The following is a 10,773-nucleotide window of genomic DNA, read 5'->3' as shown; positions in this document are numbered from 1 at the left end:
TTTCGAACGCATTGATTATGATCCTTGTCGCAGAATGTATAATAAGCTGTCTAGATGACGTGTTCGGAGTCGATCTCTCCTTGTTCCACGGTCATGTACATTCCTTCCTCCTCGTACGTAGAGTCGTGCTTCGCGAGGATACGCAGCAGCGGGCGGAGCTTCATCCACCATTGCTGCTTAGGTATTCTTTGCCTGGAATTGGGAGAGTAGTTTTACATTATTATAATATATGTAGATGCTACTGATCTAAATCATCAATATCATATCACTTGTGCATCTCTCATACGGACAGTATTTTCCTCCAGAAAATAGCTGGAACAAAAATATCCTGTACAGGACGAGAACAACAATTCAAGTTTTATTCGCACAGCTTATATCGATTATCTAGCATCCATAATTGGTAGTCGGTTACGGGAACTAGATCATCAGTCATCACATAGAACGCTCCACCATATTTTTTCATTTATTCAGCTCAGCATATTGGATAAAGTACAGTGTACAATACTCACGCAAAGTTAGTCTGTGCTTTGAGATCCTCAAGCGGCGTGAACTTGTACTGCCTCTTCACAACTCCGAGCAAGCAGGCGGAGTCGGGCGCGTTGCTGGGCCCCTTCTGGATGGCCTCCACAAGCCAATGCAGGCACTTGGCCGCCATCTTGGTGCCCATGTTGCGGTCGAAGGGCGTCGGCGAACCTCCTTGCTGCATGTGGCCTGCAGGAGACAAATTTGGAATTTTGTGTTTGGTTGCTGGTAGATAGGTGGATTCTGTCTTTATCATTCCCAAATATAGGTCCTCCGTCTTCTACACATAGGTATGGCGAGTTAGAGAAGAATGTGTCCATGTAAGTGATATAAGTCATTTACGAGTTTTCTCGAGACCATTTGAGTCCATCATAACATTAGTCAATTCAGTAAGTAATTTACAAAATTGTTGCACAGTTGAATGCATCTATTTTCTCATATATGTGTGTATGTGAACACATTAATTATTTTAATGTGTTCGTAACCTAACCTAAGACTACATTCAAATACCCTCAAAAACTTACCCAGCACATTCATCCTCGCGGTGAACAGGCCCTTGCCCTCCTCAGAGTACAGCCGGTATATAAAGTCCGTGTTGTAATTATCGCTGGCCTTCTCATTGCGCAGGATGAGTCCACGCTGGATGCCGCCCGTCATCTTGGACGCCATGTGGTACACGTCCTGTTGGAGGTCCTTGATGGAGAACTTTTCTTCGTAGATGTAGGCCGCGTCTGCGCCGCCGGCTACGCCTGGAAGTATTGTTTTTTGGATATTTGTTTTTTTTCTGAATTAAACAGTCAGATGCTGCGTGACGGATCCGTCCAGAGTAGTCCCGAGACGGTGACAGTATAAATAAAATGTGTTTGATTTATGAATTACTACATTTTACAGTTTTATGTAAGTACTTCTGATCGTATACATAAATTGAAGAAATTACCAGCCAGCGTCGCCAGGTACCCGCAGTATCCACCCATGGTTTCAATCACGAACACTCTTCGTTTGGTGCCCTGAAACATCAATTTATAATTATTTTTTCTAAATTATTCACGTGCTATTTTCACGGCTAGTACGATAGTATTTTAAGGCGCCGCTCAACTAGGTATATATTTTTTTCACCAAAGGAAAATGATCCATAACTAATTTTAGATCACCACTAGTTTCTGTGGCATTAAGAAAATCCCTTACCTGCGCAGACTGTCGGATGCGGTCGCATATCTCCGTGATCTCATTGAGGGCTGTATCAGCTCCGAGCGAGAAGTCCGTCCCGGGGACATTGTTGCTGATCGTGGAGGGAATCACCACGAGAGGGATGCAGAATTCCGGGAACTGCGAGCGGGATTCGTATAGCTCTAGACCAGCTTGGTATGCCTGTGGAATTGAGAATGTTGGAGGTTATTGTTTAAAAAGGTAATCGGATTTACACTAATAGGTCGTTATTATATAGTTAAAGAGGCTTTGTACGTAATTGTTTGTAGGAAAATCGACCTTTAAGCCCCATTGGTTAGTTGCACTGCGTTGCGATAGTCATAAAAAAATATATGGCAGCATCGACGCTGGGACGACGCAAAGTACTAATAGGGCCTCGCCCTTATGGACAAACTTTGCTAAGGAGCATCAATATGAGGTCAACCCTTTTATGGTGCAGACGTTTACAGTCATGTAAGTATAAGCAAGCGTAAACACAACACACGCATTCTCATGTTATCTACGGACGGCATGAATGTAGGTTATGCCTTATTTAGGTACCTGAATATCTACCTACATGGTATTATTTACATTACCTACTTATACACTAAGGATGGTCAAGGTCAGATACGGATCCATCTATATTTTATTGGCACTACAGGTGGTACTGGTACCAATAGGTATTATTAAAAGTCAATAAAGTTTTTTACTGCTCGCTGATATGAATGATAACATTCCAGATAATAAATAATTATATACATTGGTTAGGTGCCATGTTTCTTGAAATAGGCTCGTAAAAGTAGTCCCCATATCAAATTATATAAGTACATGGCATAAAAAAAGTCAAACAAGATTATTCAAATTAAGAAACGATCACAGCAATAAAACCTCCTGGCTGATAACAAAAACAGCATAGACAAACTTTTTGGTACCGACCTCGAATCCTCCAATGATGAGCAGGCCCTGGATGTTGAACTGCTTGATGCGGGCCGCGATCTCGGCCTTCTTGTCCCCGGGCAGGGTGCGCTTGGTGCCGAGGAACGCGCCTCCTTGCGCCACCCAGCCGGTTACGTCTGACCTGAAAAGTTTTTTTGCAGATTTAATTTTGGAATAGGAAAAACACATTTCTACTTAGATATTTTGTACTTCTGTACGATTTGTACGAATGGTTTAGCGCACGCAACTCAACAGTCAAGCTTTGATATTCCACAGCTGAAATAGGTACCTACTTATATGAAAATTACTTTTCAATATTATAACATCTACTTGTCTTTGATTTACTTTACCATGATGCTATGATAATTAATGTTTTTAATAGCTATGGTTATTTATTATTTATAATGGTTGGTGTTTATTTCTCCTACGGAGGAAATTTTTGAAGGTCATCAAAAGGTCAGCGTATCCTTATACAAAATCAAATTTAATTGGAATGGGTTCAATTATATTCTCTCCGAGAGATCGCCTTGCCAATTCTCGAGGTTAAATGCATCAATTAATTTATGCCCGATGCGAACACTTGTGCCATATTTGGTAGAGATATAAACTTGATTGTATTGACCGTGGTTGGTTATTTTCAATATAACTATTCAAAAAAATTAATACTGATAGGTACCTAAGAAATATGTACAATAATAGTCAATTAAGCGTGATTAATTACTAAATCTTATAAACGAAGCTCAAGGAATGTTATATGTATTTGAAGGATACAAATTGGTGATACAGTTGGTACATATGTATGCAAAGCTAACAAAGCTCGCCATCCACTGTCTTACGCCAAGGTTAAGGGGGTTTTTAAACTTTGTAAGTGGTTGGCATCGCTGCAAGTGTTCCAAAATAACATTGTTCAATTCAGGAGCAGGCCACAAAAATGTATTTTACATAATTATGTAAATCCACTGGGCAGCGAGTTCTTTATATCTACTGGCTAATCCATTCACCATGATGACAACACTAATCGTCAACACAGCAGAAGGGTACCTAAATTCCTCAGCCTCCTAGTACCAGATGTAGGTATATGTCGCAGGCATCTGGTTCAATCTACTTTTTTATTGAACCACTAGCCCGTTCATTGAATGACGCTAATCAGTTGTATGACGAAAGAACAACTCGTCAAGTGGTTGACTGTAACGTCCAACGTCTTGACTGAACGTTATTCAGCGAAGTCGTTGAATGGGATATAGTAGCTATAGCAACTTTGTAATGTCTGGTTAGGATGAACATGACCAGACACGAGTCAACAAAAATACTATGTTACAAAGCTCTCATCTCACAAATTAACTAAACAATAACAAGAAACGTACTTTGATATTCATAATTATCCAGTTTCACCACATTTTTTTCTTTGAAACTATCCGCCGGCGGTGTATTAATAGGTAAATCCATGTTGTCACACTACTTTAACACAAATAACGCACCTTAAAGCTAATTTATTTGCTAAAAATAACAATACAAGTGCTTTTTGTGTCAGCTGTTAGCTGTTAGACGCCATATTTGTTTTATTCACCACCTGAATGATTTTAAGTCCGCTTACTAGTTGGACGTTTTGTGACGCTTGTACAATCAACGTTCGGCCTAGTCATACAATTGAGAAGCGCCATCCAATGAACGCGCTAGTGATTGAACCAAAAAGGAGATTCAACCAGATGCCTGCGACATATATATCACATCGAGCATGTAGCTTATCTGAGGGGACATGAAGCAGGCACTGCAAGAAGCTAAGACTAAGAACTCCTGCTCACCAGTCCATCTGCACGATGTTCCCGCTGATGAACCCCTCCACTCCGTCGTGGATGCCGAGCAGGGTGTCTCCGCGGTAGATACAGTTACTAGGAGCCAGTAGGAGCACATGGGTCACATGAAGCTAAGACTAAGAGCACTTGCTCACCAGTCCATCTGCACGATGTTCCCACTAATGAACCCTTCGACGCCGTTATTTACGTATCTCCGCGGTAGATACTGTTCCTTCCTAAGAGGATATAGGCATCAATAAGCTAACACTAAGAAAACTCCCTCACCAGTCCATCTGCACGATGTTCCCGCTGATGAACCCTTCCATTCCATCGTGGATGCCGAGCACGGTGACGCCGTGGTAGATGCAGTTATAGGAGCACATGGGTCACAGAAGTTAACACTAAGAACACTCGCTCACCAGTCTATCTGCACGATGTTTCCACTAATGAACCCTTCCATTCCGTCGTGTATGCCGAGCACGGTGTCGCCGCGGTAGATGCAGTTACTAGGAGCACATGGGTCACAATAAGCTAAGATTAAGAACACTTGCTCACCAGTCCATCTGCACGATGTTCCCACTAATGAACCCTTCCATTCCGTCGTGGATGCCGAGTACGGTGTCGCCGCGGTAGATGCAGTTACTAGGAGCACATGGGTCACAAGAAGCAGCGTCTAAAACACTTCCTTACCAGTCCATCTGCACGATGTTCCCACTATGAACCCTTCCATTCCGTCGTGGATGCCGAGCACGGTGTCTCCGCGGTAGATGCAGTTACTAGGAGCACATGGGTCACAAGAAGCTAACACTAAGAACACTTGCTCACCAGTCCATCTGCACGATGTTCCCGCTGATAAACCCTTCCATTCCGTCGTGGATGCCGAGCACGGTGTCTCCGCGGTAGATGCAGTTGCGCACGAACGAGCGCACAGCCGCGTTCATACCGCACGCTGGTGCGCCCACGTGCATTACTGCTAGCGTGTAGCCTTCCTAGAAAGAAACAGCTGGCTATATTGTCTGCTAAATAAAAAAATGTGCTAGAGAGGAGAGTCATAAACAGTGATCCGTTTGCCAAGTATGACCTGACCAAAGTTTCGTGAAGGTACACTGTGTTGATAACAGCTGATAGCCTATGCATCACAGCCATATATCATAAAATTAATAAACGTGCCTATGACGGGTGGGATAAACGAGTTTTTAATTGAAAACTACGAATAGGTAACTTATGGACTTTCTATGTAAAAGCATTTTAAAACGTCGCAAAACCCGCAATCAACCGTTAGAAATTCATAAATTTAGATGGCTGGTGATAATTATGTGTAAGACGTTAGACATAGGTAGGTATCACAATAAGAACATACAACAGGCTTGCCGGCGTCGTCGAAGGCCTCCTTGGGCGGCTTGAGGCGCGTCAGCATCTTGTAGGTCTCGAGGTTGCGCGCGAAGCTGCGCCCGCGCAGCTGCACCGCCAGGTCCCAGTTCTTGTCCGCCATTGCCTGCGGGAAATAGGATATGTAAAGCTTCTGACAAATTAGAGGTTGAATAGCTATATACAGCTTTTGAACCGCTTAAGCGATACCCATGAAACATGTGTAAAAATAGGTACACTCGATGCACTTTGCAAACCTCATTCGCTGTTGGGTGTATTTGCAGAGACAGTCAGGTTTTATTCTTAAGTTCGATTAGATCTAAATTCCATAAGTTATAGTTTTTAATAGCTCAGAAGAAAGATTGACGAAGATGTTAATTAATTTATAATTATCGTAGCATCCGCGGCAGCTCCTTTGCGGCAACCCTAGAGGCACTGGGATAGTTGGTATATGACTATAGCTGCACCAACCTGCGCCACAGCCTTGGTCCGTCGGACGCACTCCATGAGCGGCAGGCGCACGGCCTGGTTGCCGTCCAGCGACACCACGCAGGGCTCCGTGTCGGGCGTGGCCTCCATCAGCGCCATCACCGCCTCCGCGCCCATGCGGCAACCCTAAGGCCGGGGCATAGTTAGATTATGATAAGTTATAGGTGTGTGGGTATTAATGTGTATTGTGGTGTTATAAGTTTTGTGCATGGGGTATGTTTACTGTGTTTATGGGGTTTCTGAGGTATTTCATTACAACTCATCACGTCCCCACTGCTGGGGCACAGGTCCAACTCCAATCCAACTCCTTCTAATGAAGGATGGGTTTTCTGTGGTGTGGATGCTGGCTAATGTGGAAGGTGTTAAAGGTTGGGTGTGTTGGTTAGTAAGCTGTAATAGGTAGGTATTTGATTGAGTGGGATCAATGGATTAAGTAATTCGATCAAAATACACAGATAAGATTATAGTATTTTATACAATCGCAAAGTATTTACCGATCTTACTCACACGATAGTAAGTACATACTTTTTATAGCCACTTTAGTCATGGTAGGTATTCAATCAATACCTACTTCCTATTGTTGTCGCGAGAGCCTAGCGAGCATTGGCGTAACCATGCGAAAAGTACTATAATTTATTTTTACAATGACACAAATTGCAATTATGCTGATGGCTAGTTAGGTACTATGGGCTACCAATCAACACAAATTATAGACACTCTATGAAATTGTATAATCAGGTATGTTGATGTAGAATCTACAGAAAAGTAGGAAAACATCGTATTATTGCCTTTTGTATACAGCATCCTGGCTCTAAAATCCTATAGTATCTCAAGTTACTAGTCTTATAATGTTATTTTATTTTGTGTAAAAGTTAAATTGCACTTAACACACTTACCAAGATCCGGTCGAAAGCCGAGGGAGACCCTCCTCTCTGCACATGTCCGAGGACTGTGATCCTCGTGTCCTGTTGAAGGTTCTCCACCACCACATTCTTGACCAGCTCCGCAGTAATGGGCTTGCCTTCACGGTCTATCGCGCCTTCTGCGACTATGATGATGTTTAGCCTCTGACCGGATTTCCTCTCCTAGGTTTGGGAAATATAAGTGTCTTTATGAAGAGTTTCTGCCATGGATAGTTTCATTAACTTTCTAGTCTAGTTTCGGCTATAGATCAACAGACTAACGATTGGTAATTTTAGAATGTTCATGCATTTATATTAGTTTACAAGCTATGTCTGCTGTATTTTTCATGCATGCGCAAATCTTGCTAACATTGATCAGAGGTAAGTTTAACTGCATGTTAATTGGATAAGGAAAGGGACTTTGTTAACAGCTAGTGTAGACTAATTATGTGAATTGAAGCTGCACTCCAAAATAAGCTCAAATAATTTAATGAAGTTTCACTAACAACACACAATCACAAACGAAGCATTCAGTTAGGTATTAAAAGAGTTTTTACCAGCATAAGAATTTGTTTACAGGGGGCGTAAGCTAAATAATCTGTAAACTGTACAAGTCGATCAATTAAATACAATTACGATGCAAATAAAATACTTATTACGGTCGTTTGAAGCTTGTGCTACCGAACAAGCGGAGAGGGCGGACATTACATTTCGATTGTGTGTTATGAGTATACAGTGCCACTCAATTATAAGCCTTCGTACCTGTGCCAATCGTTTGCAAAGCTTTTCAACCCAGTTATTGGGAACAGGGTCCTCGGGAATGAATACTTGGTCTGCCTCGCTCGCCAGAGCGGCCACTAATGCCAGATAACTGCAACAAGCAGTACGTACCCGCGGTATAACTACATGCAATCAGGGCCCCTATTCAATACATTAATACCCACCAATACCCCGATGAAGGTCGACAAATTTCACAGGGTGATAGGTATCTGATATCTACATTGTGTCAGTGGAATTCGCCAATTCGTATAATGAGGGTGAGTGATAACGATACATGATCCTGTTCCCACAGTTAAAACATAATAAGTTCTTGCCTCGGCTATCTTTGCACACAACTTTTTATCCCAATTGGGGGGCGCTGGGTCTTCACAAATAAAGCTATAAGTAGCGTCCGTACAGAGCGCGGTGTACACTGCAAGAAAACTAAAAGGGTGTTTAAGTAACTTTATGAAGTGGAGCTAAGGGGAGTATTAGATAAACGAGGGTCAAGAAAACACAAAGATTAAAGAAACCGGGAACAGCTTGCCTGCTCTAACTTAGAACACAGTTTTTCTCGCCAATCGAGGTTGGGTGGAGACTCGGGGATAAAAACAAAATCCGCTTCTGATGCCAAGGCCGTCACCAGAGCTAGATATCTAGACCAATCAAAGTTCTGTTAGTATCACATGAGATGATTCCAAAGCTGAATTGGCTCACTCCATAGATGTAGTGCAAATAAATACATTTCATTATTTTAGATAAAAAAAACTTATATAAATGATGGTGTAAGTATACCCGCAGTGTCTGCCCATGACCTCCATGATGAAGGTGCGCTGGTGCGAGTAGGCGGTGCTGACGATGGCGTCGATGGCCTCGATGATGCGGTGCAGCGCCGAGTCCGTGCCGATCGTCATGTCCGTGCCGCAGAAGTCATTGTCTATGGATCCTACCTACATAAAAATACAATAAAAATTATTTCTGTTAATAAGTACATAATAAATATTATTATATCACTCAATGTTAAAATTAAAAAGTATTAGTTAACAATGAAACTGGCGCAGGATTGGAAGAGGTGCTGAGGTGTTATAAATATTTCGGTGCTGAAATCAATACCTACAGATGGGTGAGATGAAGTGAGATCAGTGATGTGTGACAAAACTAAAAAAAAAAAAAATATATATTTATTTCTGAATATGTTTACAGTATTCTTAAAGTAGGCACTAGAGCGTAAGTACATGTTAGTTGTATATCTGGGGTCAGTGGTGTCCTAAATAGGTTTTTTTTAAAACCTGTAGTAAGGACTACCGGTAAAGTAGGTACAAAAAACTATTACATTTCCAATTTACTTAACTACTTTAACTTAGTTTAACAAAAAATAAAAAGTTAAACAAATCAGAATTTTAGTTAAAACTTCCTAAGTATATAATTTTTTGAATAGTCAATAGGATAAATTTAGATTTTAATAAGGATTCGGTTGAAAATTGCGTAATATAGAATAAAAAATCTTAATTAACTTACCATTCCAGCAATGTGCAAGAACTTGTTTTTCTCCCTCTGGTCTTTAGTGATCTTGTTGTTGGCCAGCAGCTCATCAAGCAGACTGGACCACTCTTGACGGAAGAGGTTGGCTCCGGTGAGGGAGCCATCTCCTCCGATCACCACCAGGTTGGTGATGCCTCGGGTCACCAGGTTGTAGGCGGCCTTGAGACGGCCCTCCCTCTTACTGTTAAAATATTACATTAATTAATAGTATAAATTGTAATCACACCTTAAAAATATTTTACACTGATTGTTGCTTGTATTAAAATAGTCAAGTATTATAACTGGTTGATATTTAAAATTAAGATTTATATAATAGTTAATGTAAATATTGTGAAATCTTACAGTCAATTTTTAACCACTCCATGCAATGATGCAATTACTTCTCAATATACGAAATTATAATTCTGTTGCAAAAAAAAAATGAAAATATTTTAGTGTAAGTATCTGTTTTTTAGTGTAAACCTATTATTGATAATATTGTAATAGCATTAAGTAATCTTATGTGGATTTCCATTCCGGTTTTAAGCAGGTGAAATACTAAAAAATAAAATTTAACATCAAATAATGTATGTTTCAGTCATTGTTTACATAATAAATAGTAGAATTTTACTTGTATTGTGTTTGTTTACTCACATGAAATCCATACAACGTGCTGACCCAATGATGGTGCCACCTTTGTGAATGATGGAGCTCACAGAAGACCAGTTGGCCTCCTCGATATTATCACCTCCATCCACCATACCCTGGTATCCTTCACGGATAAAGTACACTTTGCAGCCAAGGTAGATACCCATCCGAACCACTGATCTCACAGCAGCGTTCATCCCCTGGGAGTCGCCACCGCTCGTAAATACAGCGAGGCCCTTCCCCTTATGGGAGCCTCGCTCTATAAACCTCTGGGTCACGTTCACATCCATATTTAGGGCTTCAAGGGACCCCGGCACCTAAAACATGGAAAAAATATACTTACACTTGATTTGTGTGAATGAATATAAATGAAATGCTGTATATTTAGTGGCTTTCTACTTACTACTGCTTGAAATACACTTATCAGAACTGTCCTGAGACTTGAAACACTTTAAAACAAATCGCAGATTTTTAGTAATTTGAATCTGTCATCAAATGAACTTCTACAAGGTGACCTTCAAATGACATGACAGCTGTTTGTATGGGCTGCGTTCTAGACATGTTATCATGCATTCGGCGGAGGAGGAAATATACTTTGCAGCGTAACCATGGTGATATATCTTTAAAATTGGTAGTCTTTTATGATAGAC

General features: G+C 41.1%; 1 protein-coding gene across 1 annotated transcript; it reads right to left on the bottom strand.

Annotated features, from left to right (window-relative positions):
- LOC105389154 (ATP-dependent 6-phosphofructokinase) lies at window positions 1-10,682 on the bottom strand. The gene is made up of 15 exons (XM_048633298.1): window positions 10,527-10,682; window positions 10,130-10,440; window positions 9,473-9,677; window positions 8,750-8,904; window positions 8,502-8,610; window positions 7,190-7,378; window positions 6,276-6,419; window positions 5,797-5,931; window positions 5,262-5,425; window positions 2,644-2,785; window positions 1,708-1,890; window positions 1,460-1,529; window positions 1,047-1,271; window positions 510-711; window positions 1-192 (listed from the first exon to the last, which is right to left on the bottom strand). The coding sequence occupies exons 2-15, from the start codon at window positions 10,411-10,413 to the stop codon at window positions 51-53; spliced, it is 2,349 nt and encodes a 782-aa protein (XP_048489255.1). The 5' UTR covers window positions 10,414-10,440; window positions 10,527-10,682; the 3' UTR covers window positions 1-50.
- Window positions 10,683-10,773: the final 91 nt, after the last annotated feature.

This window comes from Plutella xylostella, chromosome 5, assembly GCF_932276165.1.
Source record: "Plutella xylostella chromosome 5, ilPluXylo3.1, whole genome shotgun sequence".
NCBI lineage: Eukaryota > Metazoa > Arthropoda > Insecta > Lepidoptera > Plutellidae > Plutella > Plutella xylostella.
This window is presented reverse-complemented; position numbering and strand designations above follow the sequence as displayed.

Bases quoted from the DNA above. Each gene is read 5' to 3' on its own strand.
- LOC105389154 (XM_048633298.1), bottom strand. From the start codon at position 10,413: ATGGATGTGAACGTGACCCAGAGGTTTATAGAGCGAGGCTCCCATAAG. The intron at 8,905-9,472 runs GTAAGTTAATTA...ATTTTTATGTAG, and splicing joins TCTTGCACATTGCTGGAATG to GTAGGATCCATAGACAATGA. The intron at 1,530-1,707 runs GTAAGGGATTTT...TTGATGTTTCAG, and splicing joins GCATCCGACAGTCTGCGCAG to GGCACCAAACGAAGAGTGTT.